The sequence below is a fragment of the Dendroctonus ponderosae genome, unplaced genomic scaffold (assembly GCF_020466585.1).
Source record: "Dendroctonus ponderosae isolate FM_Combo_2020 unplaced genomic scaffold, Dpon_F_20191213v2 Dpon_F_20191213_8, whole genome shotgun sequence".
Classification (NCBI taxonomy): Eukaryota; Metazoa; Arthropoda; class Insecta; order Coleoptera; family Curculionidae; genus Dendroctonus; species Dendroctonus ponderosae.
This window is the reverse complement of record NW_026019016.1, coordinates 8,691,185-8,716,301: the sequence shown is the minus strand read 5'-3', so window position 1 is coordinate 8,716,301 and position 25,117 is coordinate 8,691,185. Positions and strand designations below refer to the sequence as shown.

The following is a 25,117-nucleotide window of genomic DNA, read 5'->3' as shown; positions in this document are numbered from 1 at the left end:
AACTGTCATATATTTGTTCTTCTCATTACGCTTTTACAAGACGTAATTTGCCTCTGGAGTTCTTAAACTGTCCTATTTTCAGAGTTTTAATTAGCTCACCAGACAAATCTGCTTTCTATCAATATCCTCTGAGTAAAATTCTAAATAAATTATTTTCAAGTTCCTATTTAAAGTCATACATTTTCTACTACTTTCTCCAATAATGCGGACACTAATTAGTCGATTAGATTGTACAAAAGGCAAAATTCAACCTTTCCGTTAGTATTAGTTGATTCCTGGACTTTATTCAGAGAATATAAAATTAGGAACTAAATACAACACCCAAACGGAACTAAAATCCCAAAAAAGTACACAGCAAACTGTCTCTTACGGAAAGTTATTTTTTGTTTATTTATGCCGCCTGAGAAAGGTAAACTTTGCTCGAATTGTCTTTTTAACATCTGAAACAACCACATAAGTATAATTAAAACAATCTGACAGAGTTAAATTGAGTTAGTAAATGGAAAAATCGGGGCATAAAATCAAAGTAAAACGTTTCAAATCCAATTTACCTTCTTCTACTAATTGCTCCATTATCTTTACATTAATTTTATAAGTTTATTAATAGTTGTCCGGAAATTGTCGGAGCTTTCAACATGGTAAGATTAAAATTACTTTACCGTCAATGTCGCTCGATTCCAATCGCTGGTAGGCTACGGAATCGTCTGAGAGCATGCAATTTTGAACATTAAGGCAGAACAGTATATAGTAAAACATAAAGCAAGCCGTACACACACCCAATGGTTAAATTCTACCACAGAACATTACAACTTGGAAATTTCAGCAGAAATGTTAAATAGCCCTGAAATATCAATTATTTAAGCCGAAAATCCCATAGCCGCTGAAAGTTAACTGTAACACCGCCCTTTTTGTAATTGGGCCGGCTTTCAATTATGGTTGCACGCAGTAAAATCTGCTTTTTGCGCCCATTTCACACTAATTACTACCATTTTTTGCCCTTGTCGGATTTGCTTTGTTATCGGTCATGCACCGTTCACAGAGGAACAAATGGAATTGGAAATTACCACATTATCTCTAGGTAATGACACAGAACTCTAGATTTGAAAATGTTCCAATGTGACAATATAGAAACAATAATTTTTTTACTATATAATTTTCAGAATTGCAGATTAGAGCTTATCGCAATAGAATCATAATGTTCTGTCTAAATATTCAATTCAAAGCAGCAATTTTTAGGGTTCCAACCACATACACGTATATACAAACCTGTGGAAGATTTACTAGTATGAAATATGTTTCTTTCCTTGGTTAAATCAACCCAATTTTGTATGTCCTTATGTACAGCTTCCATACCTATTTTGCAATCGAAATCACAACGCATGCATAAAAGTAATAAAACAAAACACATTAACAACATGCAACATGAAAAACCAACATGAACAAAACAAATTAATACAATTTCCTTTGTTTTTCTTAACTTATATTATGCGTCGAAAGGTAGCACTTTAAGACCGTTTCAATATAAAATACTTGAAACTATATTAAAGCGATTCATAGGTAGCTTATTGAAAGATATTCATACACATGTGATGACCTAAAATTGTAGAATAATGTTGCCAACATGTGGGATAATTTTTCTGGAACTCACATTTCTTGCCACGAAAACAAGCATTAATAATTCGTGCAACTTTATTTAAATTCATCCAGAACTTTGACATCGCCTCTTTTGTATGATTAATGCCATTAAATAAAGTTATATAATTTATATTGACTTCATATTCTTTATAGATAATATGAACATCATATACGCAGGGATTATGACGCAAGCTCGATATTCTATCTAGCTTTAAGTGGCTTTTGATTATCAGGCATTAAGTTATAGATATTAATATTCAACTTAGTTAACAAATTTTAATTTATAATCAATACAAATGATACTCCATAGGAAATTCGATCTTCAAAGTAAAATTTCTTTTTTCTTTACTGATCATGGACCAAATTGGTCCATTAAACATTGGCTGCAGAAGTATAACAAACAAAATGTTGTTTGCCGAAAAATTCCATAATAAGTCAAAAAACTATTATTTTACATTAACAGTAAAAATAATAGTATATTTCTTGATCCCCTGGTAGAAAGTACACAGTTTCGCCACTGTCTTCGATAGCAAAAGAATGACTTTTACTCATTACAATGACATGACAATGACAATTTATCTTTCCGCCCCTTAGTCATAGTATATTCCGGTACGAGAGACGTCGAAGTAAGTCGAGAAAAAGTCGAAGGCCCGCCACTGCGTGAATGACGCCCTCGGCTTCGCCTCGTGCGCCAACTTCAAGCAGTGGCGGAACTTCGACTTTCGTCTCGCGTACCGAATACTATTTTTCTTGATCCTCAGTGGAAACTAGCCTAGAAAGAAAAAAAAGCTTTGAAAATGTTGTGAAACAGTCAACTAACTGACAGTCAGTGACAAAATCAAGCTGTCAGGGTGCATGGCGAAAGTTATTACTTTCCACACGGGATGAAGAAAATTTGTAGTGGGTAAAAGTGATGCTTTCGCAATGGAAAACAGTAGCGAAAGTACGTACTTTCCACCAGGGGATCAAAAAAGATGTATTTTTCATCGACGTTTAAGTTAAGCGATTACTTGACGTGTGGTAATTTTTCGAAAAATCAGGATAGGACGGGTTTATAAGAAAGTAATTTTTATGGAGCGCAATTATTGGCATATATACAGGGTGTTAGTAAATATATGCGACAAATTTCAAAGGATGATTATGCATGAAAAAATTACAGTAAGCTTTTGTATCGATTTTTTTGCAGTTGTATTGCTTCGTAAGTCCTCAAATGATTCGTTTCCGAGATACGGAGTCTCAAATTTTTTTTAATCTGACAATATACAAGGTGTCTCACGGTCAGCTTCCATTAGAATATTTCGGGAAGTAATGCGATTTGAATCCTGCGAATTTATATAATGTCATTTTGGGAGACGCTCTTTTCACATGAAATAACAGCGACATTATGCTACTTCCAACTATACTGGAAGTTATTTCAAACATCCTTATTTTAAACGGAACACCCTGTATAATGCGCTTGCGTGTGTTCCGTTCTTTATTCCCAACAAGTTTTAGGAAAAGTTTTTCTACTCTACTCTATCCGTTTCTCAGCAAAATATAGTTTTTTTCAAAATTTTATCAATAACAGGGTGTCGCTTAAAATTGAATATCTTTTCAAAGATCAAAGCTTGAAACTCAAAATCTCAATTGCAAAATTAGATATTATTGTGCTCGATAATGAATTATCCGAAAGAGAAATCTAGATATCGCCAAGTGGAAAAATGACAACTTTTATTCTGTCAAAAAAAACTGGAAAAACGTACATTATTTTGAGTACGATGATAGGTTGCTGATTCATTCAATTTTGTGTAATTTATATAAAATAAAATAAAACGAAACAAAATAAGTAGAATGTTGGGAAACAGTGGTAACATTGGGAGAACCTGCCAAATTATTCACTTTTTGAATGTGTTGAAAAGTGACACTTTCTGTCGGTTTTTTCTGGTGATTTTTCTTTTTAATTCAGTTTCAATTTTCAACAGTTTTTGAAATTTCTTCAATTTTTCGTTATTTTTTCAAAAAACTATAGTGACATTTTTCAAACTTTTTGTTTGTTTTTCCCAAAATTTGTTCTGAAATGTTTTTGATGAAAAATTGATTTGAGATTCATGGCATTTTGTTTTAGTTAGAGATTTTCGCGTATGTCTCTTAATACTAGCATTAGGTAAAAATTGGAAATTCAGCAAAAGCAACATAATATCAATGTGGGCATTGTTAAGAAAATTCCAGGGCATTCCAGGCAAAATATTTAATATCTATGAATTCAATTAACTATTTTTTCTTTCTATTATGTTTCAGATGTAAAAAAATGTAATTAATTGTCATTTTAGCCTAAAAAATTTCAGAAATTTTTCATCATAATAATACGCCATAATTTCCAACATGCTTTAAGTCCGTAATCAGTGGTACGATTTATCTGGTGATCTGCAATAATTGGCGCAATTTCGTGGCAAATAAGTCGGGAAAAATTGTGTAGTATAATACCGGCATTGATTGATTAACATTATTGATGCAAAAATGAATACAATAATTGCTACTTTTTTGCTCCTGATATATATTTAGCTTATATTGGTTTTGTTTAAAAGAGTTCCAAGGAAGTATCGTGAATGTGGACAATTTGAAAACAGGTGGTATTTAGCATGCAGAAATCATCAATAATAACTGAAAGAAATATTTGATATTCATTTGAATTTTTTGTTGACACATATAAGATGTCCTGTAAACAAATCTAACTGCACTTTTGGCAAATCATTGTTCTATTCGAAAGGAAACATAAAGTGAAACTTGGACATTTCCCTCTAACAATCGATGGGACCATTAAAACGGTATCGTGTCTACAAGTAAAAGTAATTACTTAATCGACTATGTAGGTGTCAGGTGTGTCCGACGATTATTAATCATTGCGCAATTAACTGGAATTCTGCTCGTCCTAAAAGGGTTTCGTAATTAGAACCATCCCTGTTTTATCTGAGCCGGACAAACTGACTATAGTCTTTCAAGGAATTATCGAACTGGTTAACTCGAGTTTTCGCGCTGAATTAACGATCTTCGCCTGTCCAGTTGATACTTTAACGGATTGTGCTCATTGTTTTGTAGATTCGTCTAATAGAAAACCATTCCCTAAATTATGTTAATTATTATTTTTAACCCAAAACGTTTAGCGCCGTAATCATATGAAAATACATTTCTTTTAAAAATCATGTTCAAGAAACGCCGTGGAAAAAAATTGGAAAGAGTCTTACATTCCAAAATCCGCAGTGGAATCTGAAATTTGCATCAACCACATTTGGATTTGGGTAAGGTTTTTTACACTTTTCTCATATTGTTTACAATTATTAAACATTTTATCTAATTTGTCAAGTATGTTGGAACTTCGCTAAAAATACCGTAACACATCGAGCAAAAGTGCACAACCAGTGGTTTCAAAAAAAGCAAAAGGAAAACATATTAATATTAATGAAACACAGAAAACAAAAGTTGATGAAAACACGCGAACTTACAAACTATAACTAGGCCATCGGTTTCCAATCGGGGACGTTTTGAATGAGGACCTGGATTTGTTTGAAAACGATACTGTCTTAGTTAATTGGGTCTCCACTTTAAAGGCGGCGTCTAATTTTCTTATATGTTTGTCTTTTAAAAACTAGAACCGTTTCTAAATGATTTTATTTACCGGCAATTTCACCGTTTCAACACCTCATTTTTCTAAGTTTATATTATAAAGTGCTTGTAAAAAATGTATACATGCTTCTAACACATAAATCGATTGTATTAGTAAATTTTCCTAGTATAATTATATGGTCACTTATGCCGACTATTCTTATAATATAAGACGTAGTATCGTTTCTGCTAGGATCAGAGAATTCAGTCATTAGATGTTTGGTCAGAAGTCATAAGAATTAAGCTTAAAGATTAATTTAATTAAATTAAATTAAAGAAAGTCAGTCGACGGTTAGGTTCGGTCACAATTAAAATCCATATTCAAAATTGTATTAATTTAAAATAAAGTTGTTTTTAAAATCGAAAGTTTTAAATTAATCAATAAAATTGTATGGAACTAGAAAACAGCAAATGCAACGTAAAAACTTTTTTTAAACCATTATTCACTTAGCGGCAAATGTATTGCATGTTATTAATTATTTAAAAATAATTGGTGTTTAATTTTCGAAAAATCGTTCGGACTCGACGATTTTTGTTTTAATTGCGCATTTTCTACAATTACAATATCAAGCCCTTTTTGAAATGAAAACCCGCAATTTTTTTATTTTATTTAGTTCTTTTCAAAATTCTAATAATTTTTTTCTGGGATGCAATTCCAAAGCACATAGAGTTGCCTCCAACGTCACCTGATCTCAGACCCTTTGATTATTTCTGATCCGGTTATTTAAAATCCAAGCTTTATGTGAAGCGGGTGCGAAACATCGAACGCTTAAAAACCAAAATTAGACAGAAAATTAGGAATATTGACAGAAAAGCACTCAATAATGTTCAAGACAAATTTGTACATAGGCAATTTGAGCACTTGATTTAACACTTTTAGTCTTAATTTTAATTAGTTGACAAATTTGGGTGGCAATTGCTTAGGTCTAAACACCAATTACCCGAAAACCGTTGAAGATAATTATAGCTACATAAAAATGAGTAGAATTTTGTAGAGAACTTAATAAAATAATTAAAATAGAAAAAGATGACCATGATATCACAACCTTTTTTGAGCCATCTATAAATAAAAATTGGTTGAAAAATTGCACAATGAAAAACAAAAATCGACGAGTGCGAGCGATTTTTCTAAATATAAACACCTGATTTTAAATAATTATAATTATATGCAATAATTGTGCTGCTCACTATATGTCTCTTAAAAGCGACTTGGAAACATATATTTCACAATTTATAATATAATGTTGAAAACAAAAATGGAGCTTTCTAAAGCTGCCAAAGTTATAAACTGTGAAAGCGATGAATATTATGTTGAAAATATCAGCTTCAAAAAAAATTTCGCAAAATCTATCCGCTAAGAAACTTTACATAATTCAAGGAAAAGACATATTTTACAATTAAATACTTATTCATATCGGACTTGAGCCCATACGCCGCCGAATTATAATAAAATATTGTAGTAAAATCGATAGGAATTTGCAAATTCCTTAAACATTTTACAAATTTTTGGCTGCTGCTTTTTTAAAGAAAGTACATTTTTTTAGTCCTCGTATATTGCCGTAGGTTGTTTTGAAGAGAAGTCCTTTTTACTGCTCTGCTTGCGTTTCTTCAATATAATCTGGTAAATACATACATACGCAAAGTCCATCAGATGTTCCACAAAAAATTTAGTTTTCACACGCAGCGAATTGATTGTGGAACAAAACGAGCTATCTTTTGCCTGAATCTATATCTGAAGTCCCTGTTACTCCTGAACTAACCCATTATTTCATTCTTATTTTGTTTTAAAGTTGTTATATTAATACAGACGCTTAAATTTTTGTTTCTTAAAACTGTTTCTGGTCCCTACGCGGAATAGAACGGGTAGTTTTTAAAAGCATTTTTTTAGAGTTGTTTCTTTAATACAGACGCTTACATTTTTGTTTCTTAAAACTGTTTCTGGTCCCTACACGGAATAGAACGGGTAGTTTTTAAAAGACAAACCATACTGAGGGGTTTCAAAAACCTGCTGATAAACCGGGAGCTGTTGCACAGTACAGCCTGCAAGCAGTGAAATACTACCTCTTCCGTAGGCTTTTCAGCTAACATTTTCAAAGAATATTAATAGCAAACAAACATCAACGTTAACAGTTAGTAGGGGGACACGAAACTCAAAACAGCACAGTAAAAATCACTAAAGGGAGTCAATCCTAACCTTGCACGCTCTGCAACAGGGCCTGCCCTAAATTAAGTGGGTTTCCCTTAGGGGCTGAATTGATAGCAGTGGCAACGCTGCTCGAAGGAAAGCCGGAACTTGTAGGCGCACCCCTGGGGGACTGAGGGGGCGTACTGGGGCCTAATGGGGCATGAAGAAGAAGAAAATGCACAAAAATAGTATGATGGCGCCTAAGCGATAAGCCAGCATTGAGTTAGGGTGTTGATAATAAATGTTGCAGAAACACAGATCGTTGAACAAGAATTTACTTGTTTTGACGAATATGGGTTTTCACTAGTTTACTATTGAACCAATGATGATCCATACGATCACGCATCAATTTTTTCCTTATCAGTTGTCAGGTGAGAACTTTAACAATAGAAAATTGTGGAGGCTATTTTAGTGGATATACACGGTGGTGCAACCAAGATGGAGTGGAAAATTACGGCTAACTGGAGTGCAATTTTGAATTGATTTTTATATGCGATATTGGCATCAGTAGTGGCCATTCTTAGTGGGAGTTTAATATGCCACGCAGTTTTGGGAACACCCTGTGTAATGAAAATTATTTTCATGGATGACCACTGTTGTTGCCAATATCGCATAAAAGGTACGCACCAGTTTGAATCTTCCACCTCGCCCTGTATTTGAAATTTTCCGTGCCACTCAACATATTAGGAAAAGGTCCAGAGTGTGCATTCACAAAAATGGAAATTTGTTTGAACATTTACTCCAGTAAATTAGTGTCGATAATAATTTTACTTAAAATATAAAATGTGTATGGATAGCAGTGATATTTTTAAAGTCATTTAGTTGGAAAATGGTGAGCCTGAGCGAAGTAAACTGAGAGTGCTTTGCTTCGTAAAATACTTCAGATTTCCACAATTTGTAGAAAAAAAAGTTGATTTGTAGTCTCAGAAACAAGTTAGAGCTTTTTTGTATTTCTCCCCCCGCCCCCCAAATGATACGTCTATGATGAAATTCTAACAGTTTTAATTTTAGATCAAAAGCATATCAAAATTACGAAAGCTCCTAAAATTTACGTTTTGAAGTCCTGAACCTATTAAGGCTTATTACTAATTTTCGAATCTGATGAAAACATCATTTCGTCCATCAAACCATATAAGATCACAAATAATGGCGTGACTTCACTTAAAAATTCTGATCCTTCCCGAAAAGAAATTTTCAGCAAACACGTTTTAGCGATTTATAGACAAATGTCTCTTTACACAGCACATTTTCAGTAGCGGGAATTTGATTTTTTTACTAATTCTTCAAATGCTGCAAATGTTGGTTCTAGGAAATCCCCGACTATAATTTACCAATTTGAAATGTATCTGGAATGGAGGTAGATACTCATTGTAAGCGCTGTAATTTTCGATATATTTTATTATTATTAGTAGTATTTTCTACCCCTAGTGAACAGCAGCCTCTTTAAGAAACCTCACTCTTTTACTTTTATTTAAATCGTCCAACTGAGCACAAAGTAAAAGTTCGCTGTCGTGTACAGTTATAAAATTTCCAATAAAGTTTGAAAACAAATCAAAATCGCTCTCTGCTTATGTAACTATTTGATCTCCTATGAATTTGTCTATTTTTGGAATTTCTGGGTGACCTTCCGTCATTTTCCAAGCAAATATTTTTTCAATAAATACTGTTCTGCGAATTCGTCACGTACAGCAGCGCCCAAAGGGATTCGCCGAAATCCTGGATAAAAGGAGATAAATTAAATTTTCATTTAGCAAATACTTGTGCTCCCAAAAAATAAACTTAGTTTTCTCGGTCCGCCTACTATTATTGCTTATTTCGTTTCGAAGTTTTGTTCTTTGCGGGTCGGGGTCGTGCTTGGAATTTTATTAGACCGCTTGATTTATAATGTTTCGCAAATTCGCTTCCGCCACATTTAGACACCAAGAGTGTTTTCACTCGATTGAATTTCCCAAATAAACTAACAAATTATATATATTAGAAGCATTCGGAATCGGGTCGCTGAGTTTTGGAAAACAAATAGGAAAATAACATTTTTTATATAAGTAAATATGACCAAAAATTATATCATATGAAATAAATATAATTCACATTTGTGAGTGTCTTCAAAGCGATGATCTAGTAAAGAATATCTAAGATTAGACCACTAGTAAAGCTAATGCACATATTAAAGTCATTTGATCTCTTCAAAATCAATCATAATGTATGTTGCTTGCTGAACACCTTCAGACTTCAGACTTGCTTCTATTTATAACATACACATAAGATTAATTTCAAGATTTGGTATTCATTTCATTCACTACTTTATTACGTTGTTGAGAGTATAACTCAGGATGTGAGTGAAAATTCGCAAAGAAATTTTAACGTCTAATATACGTTAGAAATATGCCGCAAATGTAGTAAAACTTTTTACTGAAAAAAAACAAAATTCTGATGAATTCAAACAGGATACTGATCACAATTGTCATTTTGAGTTAAAATTTAAACATTTTCTGTTAACAATACTATTCAAACATTGATACTCGTATTTCAGTTCAGTCTAGTTCATCACCGAATCACCGTTTTATATATTTTTTTTTATAATTGAATATTTAACTTTGTTATGTGCAATATTATGTCTCGAACGTAAAATCGAACAACACATTTCTTATTATTCTGTTCTTCAATCTTCTGTTATTTGAAAATATTCTCTATTGAATTTCCTCAAAGATAGTCCTTTGCATGTATCAGATTTTTAAATATCCATTTTCCTACAAACAACCGATTGAATAAAAACTGTGAAAACCTGTAGCGTAAGTAAATCTCTTGCCCTAATTTACATTCTCCAAGAGTGCTTAAATAACTTGGACTTTTGGATCCCAAATAAAGTCAGAATAGAGATACGGTAAAGTTATATCTCTTATATTAGGTACTTATTCCACAAAGTATGTCAATATCTCTCGTGCGCAGAACATCTTTAATCTTAACCGCTTTTATATTTAATCGCTCAACGTTATTACTGTTCTGAGATTAAAAAACCGTCATAAAACGTCATAAACATTTTCATTGCAACTACCAAAGTCTTGCAATGTAGGTATTTTTTAAATTGTTGAACATTTATTACTATTATTCTTTCTAGCAAATTTTTCATTCCGATACATTCAATTCTTACGACTTATTGATTCCTAATTTTGTCTCAAAAAGTAATAAAATTAATTTCTATATACATTTATAGTTAATTATATAATTATTAATTAATTATAGTAAATTATAGTATTATAATTTCTTAGATGTTACTATGTTTTTCCAGCCTTAACATTATCATCGGAATATTCATAATTTTCTTTCTGCGAATATATTTTCCGAATATATAAGTTTACGGCAAACCCATTGAAAGTGCCGGTGTAGTCGAAGTAACTTTCATATTTTTACAACATTGCTCGAATAGCTATTATCTTATTGTTTCAAAGGAATAATAATAATTGTCGAATTACGTTAATTTATAACACGATTTGATAATTGTACCATGTTTGAAATGACTTGACGAAACTACTTTTGAATCCGAAAACATATTTCAAATTTACTTTGGATGTCGAAGTTACGGCTCTTAAATTACTTACAGATGCACTGTCTAAACTAGTTTTGAACTAGTTCACTCATTTCGGAAACTGAAAAGCGATCCAAAACGATATGAACTTTTGTCAAGCAAATTATGATTCATTGATCAGTATTATTTTACTTCAAAAATAGCAACAATATTAACAATCTACGTTAAAATCTATATTTTGTCTTCATTGATATGGTTATCCTCAACTTTATAAAATCTCTAAAAAAAGTAGAATTTAAATAAAACACCCTGCACATTATGTCAACAGTTAAAAATTTTAATGTCTTTATCAACGTTGAGTTGAATTTGGAAATGGGAATAAACAAGGAATTTAAAATGCTTTTAAACTGAGCCCTCGGTAAGGCACAATTTTCCGTGTCGTATAACTTAAATAAACCTGTTTATTGAGGATGCGATAAATAGCAGACTATAGGGAGATTTGAAAAAAAATATCTGTTAGTTAAACAATTTCGGTGAGACTTGATGTATATGTTTCAATCAAATTTGCTGTATATAATTTAAAAATTTGTGCAGTAACAAAAATTTGAAAGACAGTTTTCGAGTTTGTCGTCTCCCCTAAACAGTTTCGGATTAATAAATCCTTTAGAAACGCACACAACCTGGATTGTTGCAAAATGAACCAAATTCGGAAATATTTGAAGCCGTTTTATGGGATAATGTAAACTGTATAACTAACATTCAACCAGAATATTTTTACATAAAATATAAGAAATATCATATTAATGAATAACATGTGATTTAGAAGCACCCTATATAAACTACAAATCTCGAGTGGAACACAATTAATCATGTTGAAATCGATCATTTCATATTATTTGCATTGAATGTTCCTTAGCTATCAAGCATGGCGAATCAAACGGATTAATTGCATTTTTCGCATCTGCTGCTACTTTTCCAGTGCCAGAAAGTAATGCAAACATGTTTGCGTATGTTCGTTTCAAGTGGTGTCGATTAAATCGACAATTTAATTCAATTTCGATCTACGTTTTAGCCATGTCTATGTAAAAGTGAATTCCGATGTAAATATCCCAATATCTACCAGCTTCAAATGCATTTCTGCTAGGAATTAACTTACTATTCAACAATTATGTTGCTATAGGATATACAACACTGGAAATTGCTTGAATTTATTCACTGAACATTTTAATTTAGGTTTGATCGGTAAATAGTAATGGGAATTTTGTTCCACCACATCAATGACCAGTGACTACTGGCAAAAATACGTACTCTCGCGTTTCTTTGAAACGCCCAGCACCGCTGCAAGGGCCGACATGGTATTTCCAAAACACCCAATTTTGACGGCCTTAAAAGTACACTTGAACTGGAAAAATATTTATATGTTTATGCAGAATATGCACTAAACCGACGCCGAAAGACCGAACTTTTCTTCGCTTTGAGGACCGCACGATATAAAGACATTCAAATGCGAACGTTATAGCTAAAATCGATTCGTTCCCGTTGATTTCCTGAACTAAATTTAACTATGTACAAGTCCAGACGAGTTCAACAATGTTTAGTTAAAGGGGCCCCCGGCCTTAGTTAAAAACTAGTGCGTACTGTCACTGGTCCAAAATTAAACTACAGTCGTTCGATGAAAATCTAAGTGGGTACTATTATTAGACGTTAATACTACACCTATAAGATTCGATGGGATGTTTTTTGTTTACCTTTGCACGAGCGCTGTACAAAAATATGATCTTGTGTTATGATTTTTAAAGTACGCGCTTAGGTATTTGGGAAATTTTATGACGGATAGTCGCTGACAACGATGAGCTGGTTTAACCAGCGGGTTATCAACAGTATAAAGTGCGCTAGATGTTTTTTTGCAGTAAATCTACACAGCCTACACAGAAAAAGTTTAAGTACACCCTGTGTAGAGGATTAGTGGGTAAATGAGCATCAACAATGTCTGCAAATATGCGAAAGGAGAATGTTTATTGGAAAATTAGGTTTATTACTTTCTACAGGTTCTATGGGAGTTTTGAGCGTCTAATTATCATAATATAACGTTTCGGATATGCCGAGAATCTGCCAGATCCTGATAGAACATGCTAAAGTGCGTTAATAAATTGTCACATATTTTTCGCAGCTTTATTCCTGGGAAAATTGGGCTTTTAAAAGCGCGTTGAAAATTCGTTTTACTTAAATATTTCAAAAACATTGCGGTGCAATTAAATATTTTTGATGAATGTCGGTTTCAAAGGCCCCTAAACTGATCCCTATAAAGCACTGATCCCTACTTTGCTTATTTAGCTCTGCAGGGGTCGCTCAACTTTAACACGAAAATGTTTCTCGACCTTAAAACATGTTTTAAGATTTACTTATCATTGTTATCGGTCATTGTTATAATAAAAATAAAACGTTTTCTAGAAGATGTTTTAACACGTTTTCGGTGTTTATAACTTAACTGTGGCAACTCGCAAAACAAAGTTCGTTTGAAATTATTTTCTTCGTAATCATTAGATTTACGTTTATTAACTTTGTGTAGAAGTTGTATTTTTTTAGTTCACAATAATGTTTCGTATATTATACATTCTTTGTTAATTTAGCATTTGGCGTGGTTTATTTGAACGTGAACTTTATCACTGTTTCCTTATTAACATGCAAGATCGGCCATTTTAAAGTACATAAAGTATAAGAACCTAACTTCATATATGTAAGCGTTTTCTCTTACATACGTTACTTTGTCCGGGTAATATTGTTGATGTTCTTTAGCAAAGAGGCTTAGTTGATGAGAGAAAATCAATATTTTACACAATTATGTACATATCATACACTATGCATTATGTATTCCACTTTGTTAAACCAAACATATTTGAAACTCAGTAGAAGTAGAAGCATAGAATAAATGATAAATGTAATCCACTAGTCAGAGGATCTGAATTTATGTACAGTTACCAGCAAACATTTTACCTACAAATCCTCAATATGCCTTAGAAACCCAGAATACTGAAGAAGAAAGTAATTATGTTTTTAATAAATTGTTAACTTTTATTATAACGATGCGTCTTCCAAATGAACGATAGCATACAAAAAATACTATAAATAGCACATATTTTCAAGCAAATAAATCCTGAAACTCTTTACACTTAATATTCTGAAACACTTTGTACATTTTCCTGCTATTATCCCAGGAGTACTTTAACAATATCATTTACAGATAAAAACTTTTTTTGGTTACAAGTGAGTTGTCTCAGTTTGTTAATCATCGTTAACATCTTGTTAATTATATAAAATTGAAACATAAAATTTGGAAATATTTGAAGTGTTTAGTGAATTCCTATGATTACTAACACGCGACTGAATTTGTGTACAAACTATCAAGTATTGTTAATTGAGATTACTTTGATCGGTATTTTGGAGGTGTTGCATCCTCATTACTGGAAAATGTAATGTTTTGCTAATAGCACTTTAGGAGTATCAAAATTTACAAAAAGTTAATACGTTTCTTAAAAATTGTTATAAAAACGGTAAAACCGTAGCCACTTCCCAAAAAGGCAAAACAAGACTGAAGAAAACTCTTGAGGCTTCATTGAACTGGTTCTCCTTCAAGGAATTTTCATTATCGCGTTTAGAATATCACTAGTTGCATTTTTTCCAATACATACAATACAACAAAATTCTGTAAACCAAGCATTTGCCATAAGAAATCCACGTGTTGAAATGATGAATTGACATTAGACCTACATAATTCTTATGATTCTTATTGGACTATCAACTTTTGCTATTGTGAATTTATATTACGCACTAGAGATCTCAGAAAAAAAATACCTTTATTAAACGCAATAAACTGCGGAAGCCTCTATTTAAAAAAAACCAAGGCATGATGATTACTACCCTTAATTAAGCATTGTCTGTATTCTCCGGCAAATTAGAGATCTTTTCAGAAATTTATGTCAGTTTTTGTCATTTTTCTCCATATTCAGAATTTGAAGCCCCGCAGATATTTTGCTATCCTTGGAATGTTTGAATAACGGACTAAACATCGGGTCTAATTTCAAAACTTTTGTACTAGGAAGACATAAAATATACTGAATTTAATATAACATAAAATATACCGATTAACACATCTGCAATGTTGACTCGTGTTTGTTCGAATTGAATTTCTTTAAAAAAATCATGCAAGAACAACCATTCATATCAATAGAGTTCAGCAAAGTTCACCCTCAAGTTGATGAAACTGTTTAAGTTCCCCACCTTATTTAATGCTTATGAACCAATTTGATTTAAATACCATTAGCCTGCAAGAAATACAATCTTTAAACAAAATCCATAAAATTAATTTCCGGAGCTGCTTTCGACGGGCTGTTAATATGAAAAGGGAACAGGAAGAAATGGCTGTCGATTTAACGTTTAGCTGAAATAGTTTATAAATGGTTTGGTTTGGTACTTGGAACACTGTGTGTCTACTAGTTTTTCTAGTTCTAGTGAACTTAGTACTGTGCTCATTTTCACTTTTTTAATTAGTTTTACCAATTCCCTTATTAGACTTTTACTTATTGGAGATTCATAGTCTCATGGTGAGGTGGAATGTCTTTCTGATGTTTCCTTAACATGAAAAATTCGAATATAAAGTTGCACTATCAGAAGTAATTGTTCGAAAGTCGCGTCACCTTTTGTAAGTCATCAAGCAATAGTTTCTGAATATGTAAGCTACTGGTGCATGCGAAACTTCTAGATCAAATTTCTTCGGGTTTAAAGCTTGAAAGACCTACTGTTCAAACTGTTCAGAATAACAATAAACAGTTCCAACTCGAAACAGAAGAGAAAAGCCACTAGTTGAATTTTATAATATCTAATTAATTTAAAATTGGTTATTTTAATTAGTATTATTATATTTCGTGGTTTTATAGCTGGTGGTATTTACACTTAAATATTTCCCTTTTTAAAAAACATGTACAGTGTATGCAAAGTATAGACGTTACTTGGGCGACAAATAGTTAACATTCATTAAATTTACAAGGACTGAGAACGTATCACTAGAATAAATATGTATTTTGCGGGTTGATTTGCTTTTTTACCATCATCTCTAAATACGCATAAATCACTTAGCATGTAATAAATAATTGTATTAATGTAAATTGTGACTTGGAACTACAACATAAACATGCAATAAAAAGTTGTTATATTTACCTCTTCAAGTCTTGAGCATAATTATGAGTAAAATTCATATTTTTTCACAAGCGTGAGTTGGCTACAAAGTAGCTTAACGAACCGTATAATGAGCAATAAACAAAACGATACATACTCATTAAATGACAAGTAATGAATGTTAATATGGTAGCGTTCATTACATACTGTGTATAACAAGCCTAGACGTAGAAAAAAGGCATACAAAGAACGATCAAATAATGTAAAAATGAGCTTCGAACCAAAGCGGAGCTTATTGTAAAAATCAAGCAATTAGTATAAGCTGGTATTTAATAAATTCAGCGTTAAAACTTGTGTCGGTAGTTGAAATAATGGACAATGATAAGGGAAAACCTAGCGAGATAGGGGAGCTTTCAGTCCTTTCATCGACTTCAGTTTTCATAACTTCCAGCTATCATTATCAGAAAACCCATATAAATGATATACGTTAAAGCACTGCGTAAAATAGTAACTTCAGCTTTAAATAAATGTTGTTTAATCTCCAATTGATTAATTGTAAACAAGTGAAATAGTTTGAAATTCCCATTAGAAAAGCACTTCATGGATACGTTAATTCAATTGATACAGTGCGATATATCTATTTAATAAATAACCGCGTGCGGGTTCGAGTGTTTCAACGATCCCTTGAAAACCATGAGATCATGTGAATATTTAAAATATGCGATATGTATAAAATAGTTTAAGGATGTTTTAAATAACCTGAACTAAACTTTCAAATGTTGCACAAGCTTTACCGATTTCATCAGTTTCCTAACTGCTAATAGCACTTTGTGAGAGATTTATTACCGCTTTTGTTGAAAGTTTATATTCGTTTTTCCTTCAAGCTATTGATAAAAAAATAATAGGATACTTAGCTGCTAGTTATTAGCTAACTGATTCATTTATCATGAAATCGACGAATTTCGGTTTGAGTTCATTTAAGACAAGGATAACGCCGAACCTCGCTAGGTTTTTCAAACAAAATGACCAAACAACGAATACAGTTACGGTGAGAAAGTTAAATGGTGGTAGAGATAGAGAGGTAATTAAACGATTTACCTTCGGGTTCTTTTGCAATGACTGTGGAACTGCGGTCGACTCCGCCCTTCTTGTCTTCTGAACGGTGTCCAGAACACAAAGAAATTTTATTGTCCATTGAAAAACAGATTTACTTACACATACCGAATGCTAACAAAAACAAAACCCCATCATGCTGGTAAGCATGATTTAATTGGGGCCAGTGCGAACAACAAATGATACTTGAGGTATCATTGGAAAAGGATAAAATTGGACACTTCTACTTTTACTTGTATTTTTCAGATAATGTAAGACTATTCATGGTTAAAACTTAAGTAACCACATATTGTTTTCGAAAAGGCTCTCTTGGTCATTAACGGATTAATTTGGCATTGATCGCTCATCTGTGCTTAGTTAATATATACCTATAGGACGTTAGTCGAACTTCAATTTATAACATATAACATGTTCTTGTTCTTGGTTTTATTTGAATCATCCATTATATCAATTGCTAATTGATCGAGCACTGCCTAATGGAGTAAACGTTTTTATCTCTATCTGCGCTCAATAAAATAAAGGGAAATGTAGAAGAAGAGTTTTGCAGGAACGCTCGTCAGTTATTCATCTGAGACATGAGAGATCAGCATAGTTCAACGTCGCTATAAAACTTTTGCAATATGAGCCAAATTGACTACATTTTGAACAAAAAGAAGTAATTTAGAAGAATAATAAACTAGGACTGAATAGCAAATTATTGAAATATAAACAGGAGTTACGTGAAATTGGGGACTATTCGCCTACCTCGGTAATATCTGTTCATGAAGTTAAATTTAATCAATCCAATGCCTTGAATATCCCTCAAACTTATCCGCTATGGCTTGCGCCTGCAGCGTGTTTCATTGCTCAATCACTGATACAAAAGCTTAAATTTCACTTTGGGTTGAGGAAATTAAATTTGGCCAACCCCCATTAATAATATAATATATTGGTTTAATTAATTTGCCGATAATTTTCTATTAACAGAACTAACTTGAGCAGAATTCAATGCCAAACTCAAAACCGATCTGTAGACAGACCGCAATGAAAACACGGTTTCTGTACATAAACCATTTCGACTCTCTCCAAGTGGTAAAAGTCAAACGTGTCCAATCAATAACAAAATTTCACAAGTTAAAAATTGCTCTCAGGCATGTGTAACTGGAGTAAACTAGCAGCCAGTCATGTTTGCAGGGGTTGGTGAAGTTGCTAAACATATAATAATGGTTGAAAGCCGTTTGATCCCCTTCACAAAATCGTACTTCCTTATGACCAAAACCATGCAAAGTGTTCACGGTTTGAAAAAATTGTGGAAAATTGTGATTCAACGCGACTATGGTGTGAATGATGTTAACAGTGCAAGCGCTGAAAGAAAACAGAATGCTTGACTTCCTCAGCTCTCATTCAGCAGAGAAAACATAGAAAAAGCAACCATATAGTGCAATAGCGGAAAACCAGTTGTTATAAAAAAATAATTGTTGTTGAACCCGACTTAAATTAACAGCTATGGGTTAGATGGCTAAGTTAAGTCGTAGTTCCGAAGATACCAAGTAGCAAATAAATACGTTTTTTATTCAGAAATAAACCAGTGGTATGTGGAATGAATGATTCTCCTATTTACATGGGGCTAAAAGGGAAAGTTTCGGAAAAAAAAATTTGAAAGGAAACTATGATCATGTACGAAGAGAAATTGAAAAGTTAAGGTGAGCTCTTATTTGAAATATTCTGCAACGTCCTCTTTTTGATTACTCTTTGAACGCACGACATGGTTGATTGTAGTAGCATTGTGACGCATATTTAAATTTTCGGTCGATTTGGAAGTATATTTTTAGGTGTTATGAAGACGACTTACAGGGTTTGATTTGCATCTTACCGCAAACTCATGGAAAGATCTGCAAATTTTGGTTTATTTCGCATAACGCCCTTAACCACTTATTGCAGCAAATACTCTCTAGTAAGATTAGTAGTAGCCGTAAAAAATTACATGTAACATTTTTTATTTATACTAAAATTGCTTAAGAAAAGCATGAAAATAACACCAAAAAGTACAAAAAAATATTACTTTGAAATACTGTTAGTTGGAGAGAAAAAACCTTCTTTTCACTCGGTCAAATCCCGCCCCAAGTAAATGACATGAACGGACTGAAGAAAAATCAATTATCAGCAAAATTGGTTAATAAATGCAGGTCTACAAAAGTTCCGAGCTTTTCCGAATTAAAATCGTTAGGGATTGGGTCAGAAGGATTTTAAAAGCTGCAACTCAAACCTTTGAAGTTAACTATTTCAGTTACATATTTTTGGTTTTGAAGTATGGTTACGGAAATAAATTAGGACTGTTAACGGGATTTTTTCGGTGTTTTTCCTGCATAAGAGGGTAATCCGGATTTTCGCTCACTGTTATTGTTATTAGATATTTTCTCTTCCTTCTGTAAATTTCGTAAGGAGCCATTGAGATGAGCAACACTTTTGCACCTCGCCAAAAACCCTTGACGTGGAGCTGTATATAAAATTCGTTTCACTTTTCTGAAAGCTCTGATTACGAATCCGAGAAAAATGGTAAAAATTAACAAATATATTAAAATTTTCATAGCAGACTAAACTGCTAATTCCGCTCAACTCTCAGATGTGCTTCTGCATTTTTAATTATCAATAACTACAGTTCTTTTTGTCCAATTGGAGTATTCAAAATTTTTATTCATTTGAAAGCTTTTTCAATAGATCGAATCCATATTTCTTTATTTCGTGATCTAAAATTAAATTTTAGAGATTTTCAACCATTTCCAAACTACACTCAGTTCTACATATTTCCCATAGTAAATAATCATTTTCGCATTACCATCAAATTAAAGTAAATCAAAACGCTCTTTCATAAAAAAAATATTTAATATAGATATTGATTATGAAATTAATAGTTATTCAAAAGGCTTACTATTCCATAAGTAATTGCTTTTTCAGGTCACGTAAAAAAGTCATTAAAGAAAGTAAAACTTCTAACAGAATAAATTATTTAGACAAAATAATCTGAACAACAAATAAGAAGCTAACATTAGCGTTTTCTTTTAATACTGGCCTCAATCACTTTTCGCTTTAACAGGCTCAATCAGGAGTTTGCTTCAATAACAGCAAGCGATAAAAAAATCTATTTAAAAAAATGTAAATTCAGATTAGTTAGAATTTAGACTTTGTTATTTAAAATGTGTAGATTCAGTGACCATTAATCCTCATAATCACAAAGCGAAAGGAAAAAAAATCAATAAATTGAGCCCAATTTCGAGTAGATGGTTGAAAACGATGTTCAAGCTTCCACAAAGCGACATATTCAGTAGATTTCATAAAGGAGGAGTATGAAGTTAAAATAATTTATTGGAAAATAAAGCGCCTAAGGATAAGATCGGATCCAAATGGGAAAACCATCAACGTTTAATGTCCATTAACGTTATTTAATAATAATTTCAGAAAGGCATTAAATGAATCGAGGTGTTGTCGTCAAACAACACTAACTTTATTAAAGTCTTCATTGGGCTACCCTATGATCACACAAAACCCATTAATTTATATGCGGGTTTATTAGTTAATATACAGACCGGTAAATTCAAATATAAATAACTAAAATTCCGATTAGATTGTTTAGCTACGAGGAATGAAAATAAATATTATTTTTCATATTTTTACATGTCGACATGGAGAAATCACTTGTGAAATTTGATGACTAGCAGAACACTTAAAATTTGAGCACACCTTAAAATCAATGTTAAAACCACTGCATTTTCGTGTTCGGTGCTTTATTGTAATACTGTGCATGTTTGGTCAGGTTGCAGTGGATAATGGACTTGTTTGCTTCATAATGGCTAAAACCTATGGGGATTAAGCAGGGCTGAAAATTTCACTTCTTACGAATACATTTCTGTGTAATTGCGACGATCACTTTTAGGGTATAAACGGAAAAATACATTTTACGTTCTTACCTTTTATGTCATCGTCTTCTAAAGTGGTGGAGCTGTCCGTGCTTTCCTTCACTTGAGAACCATTTTCCTTCTTGTTCGCTATTATACTCCGGCCTAGAAAGTGGAAAATTCGTTGTAGGATTAATTCATATTCAACCCCTTTAATTATAACCAATGATGCCCCACTAGCTGTTACATTTAAAATGCTTTCAATGCGGATGCATCACCAATTATAATTTCATAGATCACAGAATTTTCATAAGGGAAAATAATTCAAACAAAAATTAAGCCAATTCATCAAAAATTACATTCGCTGTGATGTATTGAACAATTTGCTTTTCTTGATAAACACGATTACGATTAATGAAAAACCAAACACAGAACAGATCTTGTTAAGTCGAATTAGGTCACATAAGGATTATAATATGACAAACTCAAAGAAAATGAAAAATTTGACTTTACATTCAACAAAATAAAACCATTAAAATTAAATTTAAAGTCTGATACATTTATTGATAATGAAGACAAAAAAAGCGGTTTTATGAAGCGTGGAATGTATGTGATTTGATGAGATGTAGTGGTATAAGCTGTTCCTTCGTGAAGATCATGAGAATTAAAGAAGAAACACATGCATAAGCTTGAAACTCACAGCATGACATTCTGAAGCGGACATTTTAAATGTTGTAAAATATGTGGAAACACTCTGGTGAAGTTTTACGCACTTGTTCTCTTGATTTATAAAACAATTTTCTAAATACCTAGATAGTCGGATAAATGTTAATTTGATTACAAAAGAACATTAGATTATATTCACAAAGTATTGATGAACGTTATATAGATACTCGTAAATATGTCTGTTTTTTTTACACGCAATGTCAAGAAAATGGAATTTTTTTTTTATAATTGATCCATTTTCTTTTCTATTAATTTATACAGTCAACAAATTTGGCGTTATTCTGGATTAATTAAAACCCACACATTGATTACATTAAATTGCCTCATAACATTTTTATCTGGGCTTAAAGTCACGAAAACTGACTACTTAAGTTGTAATTTACGAATCAAATAAGCTTTCGGCATGCTCAAACTAATTATGGATTCTGAATTCGGCCTGCTTGAAAACGAGATTATTCTAGATTTATTCCAAGTCATGAAAACGAACCGTTTACATTGTACTATGTTGATCTTTTTGCATAAAATTTAATGACGGAAAATGGGAAAAATGTTAACGTTTCAACAAAAATGTTTTATACGATGTCCGGAACACTGCGACTAAAATGATTATTTAATAAGCTATAGATTTCTGTTATTAGCTAGAAATTGAGGTCATTCGAAAGCTGGCTATATAGGGTTTGCGATATCAGAGAATCTTTAAAACAAATTAAACATATATCCAGTAATTTTGAGCTAAAAGGCTTAGGTAAATAGTTCCCAAGCCAACAAGTATTAATTTGGTATATAGATGATGCAGACAAATTACACATTAAGCACACGGGCGGACACGCATTAAAAATTAAGTACAAGGGCTCAAATTTAGAATTTATCTTTCATTCAAGAATAAGGTCAACATATTTGTTTTGTCTGTAAGACGTATAACTCGGCATATGAATAAATTTTAATGTGATTTGATAATTTATAATAATAAAAAGAATTTATCACATTCCGTTCGTATCGTAAATCGTATTAATATCGTAGTTAAATACTCAAAAGGTGTATTTTTGCTCATATTAAACCCGTTTAGGCAAGCATTTTGTTTACGTTACAAATACACAAAATAACCATTAACTCTAGCAAGACTAGTTCTTTCTGAATGTGGACGATTCTGATTTTTTAAACATTCAACCTGCCATTCTGTAGGCGCAAAATCAGCAGGCGAACAAACTTACTGATTGTAACAGACGTGAGTATAGAACATTTTCATTTAATATAAAGCTAGAAAAGAAATCACTTATAGAAAAACAGGCACCCTGAAGAACAAGATTGGTTCAAACGAGAGTAATAAAAATCGATAGAAAGAAACTTTGGCGAAATTTTTAAAAACGATCCATGTTAACTCTGATCGACTCGACTTCAATTATAAATACCTGGGCTAAGTTTAAATCTGATCAAGAAGAGCCATAACAACTTTAGTTTAGTGTGTCCAAACAACAAGGTTAATTTTTCATACAACAAAGAAGATGTGCAAGTTTTTAAACAAAAATTTTTAGTTGTGAAAGTTGGTCATTTAAGGTTTACTAATTATTTTTACAAAAAACCAAAGTTGCTTGAATAAATCTCAATTACCTAACTAAGCAGAAAAGAACAAAGTCTCAAACGTTGGGGCTTATTATTTATAATAGTTTTACCTAAATATAAAAAATACTACACTTTTTAAAGGCCGCTTTAAACTCGCGCCCAAACGACGTGACAGCTATCGACTTTCGCTGGTTTTCGCGACGTGAGTGTGGAACCGACGTAAGTAATGACAATGTTTTAACCTTAAGCAATGTATCTACCGTTTTACTACTTGACGCATGGGCGTCTTGTGATTAATAAAATCCAGCTGTCGTTCAATTAAACTACTTTAAAATATTAGCTTTTTCTTAAATCACAACATGAACTCATGTAAGTTTGGTACCAAATTTCCTAATCTTCAGTAGGCACTAAAAACCCTATTATTACCAGCATAACTTCTTGTGCAGAGAACGCTCCAATAAACTGCATGCAAGTTATGGGCAATTAAAAACTGCATTAAGAGTGCTATATAATAGACTCAATGTGGATGTGAATAATTTCTCTCAATGGCGTAAACTAAGAGAAAAAGAGTATGCCCACGATTACAACATTTAAAATGTAAAGCGAAATTGGGAAAAAAGAAAAATGAAAGGTTGCAAACATGTGGCTTTTATTCATTGAACTTGATCTGCTGGTTGCATAAAGTGTTCTTACCACATTCTGGTTGCGTCAGGTGAAGTGAAGTGAGGTAAGGTGACAAGTCCGCGTCAACCGACAAAACAAAATTACCAACTACCCAATGCTCACTAGATCTAAGTTAAAAAGTTTATGCACGTAGCTACTAAAGGGGAGGGGTAAAACCGCTAAAAATGTTTCTCGATATTTTCAAATTTCGTTTACTTTGCCTTTAAGTGTGAGATTGAAAAGCATGTTTAGCGGCTAATAAGAAAGGGCATTAAAAATAGCGTGTAGTGATGTGATCTGTGCAACATGATTTTTAAACACTATTCAGTCAACTGATGCATTTAGCTACTCGTTTCTTTCTAACTTTCCAAATAATTTTTCATTTAAAAGTCATGTTTTCATCTAAGGATCGATGTGGTGGATGTTTGTGTTTGAGCAAAGTAAAACTAAGTTTCACTGATTTGAACACAATACTGTGAAATAAGCTTTATACAAAAACATAAATCAATTGAAACGAAAGACAAATTTGTAGATAATCGATTGATCGATAATAGAAGATTGAAAAAATATCTGTAACTGTTCTTGAAATATAAAAAACTACCTTCAAAAATAATTGTCAACTAGAAATACATGCTTTAAGTGACAGTTACCACACAAAAAAATATAATATATACAAGAACTTTAGAAAAAATGCACAGTGCGATCGCTAAATTACCTACTAAAAATTGGACATTGGTGAGTTTCAGAATCAAATTTAATAATAATGTTATCAATTGGGAATTTCCAAATGATTGATTCTCAAAAAGTTACGCCAGAATGTTGGGTGTGGAGTCAAAGAATACCGCTACATTATCTTGATCATGAATTTTCAAGATATTCTGTATTGTAAGAAAATTTCACGATCGTTCACGACTATTTGTCAACACGTTACACGCAGGTTGTAAAAGCAAACTGCCGTACCTGCTTCACATTATAAGATTGTATGACATTCGAGTCTCATCGGCCCGTTTTCTGTAATGCTGAGAAATA

At 32.3% G+C, this 25,117-nt stretch overlaps 1 protein-coding gene across 1 annotated transcript in view; it reads right to left on the bottom strand.

Annotated features, from left to right (window-relative positions):
- Positions 1-25,117, bottom strand: part of LOC125505399 (calcium/calmodulin-dependent protein kinase type II alpha chain-like) — a 48,039-nt gene that overhangs the window by 12,602 nt on the left and 10,320 nt on the right. The window contains exons 2-6 of the mRNA XM_048669140.1: positions 24,119-24,216; positions 21,212-21,304; positions 17,253-17,309; positions 7,469-7,609; positions 5,115-5,165 (exon numbers count right to left, since the gene is read on the bottom strand). Coding sequence (XP_048525097.1) covers positions 5,115-5,165; positions 7,469-7,609; positions 17,253-17,309; positions 21,212-21,304; positions 24,119-24,216 — 440 coding nt within the window. The remainder of the gene's footprint in view (positions 1-5,114; positions 5,166-7,468; positions 7,610-17,252; positions 17,310-21,211; positions 21,305-24,118; positions 24,217-25,117) is intronic.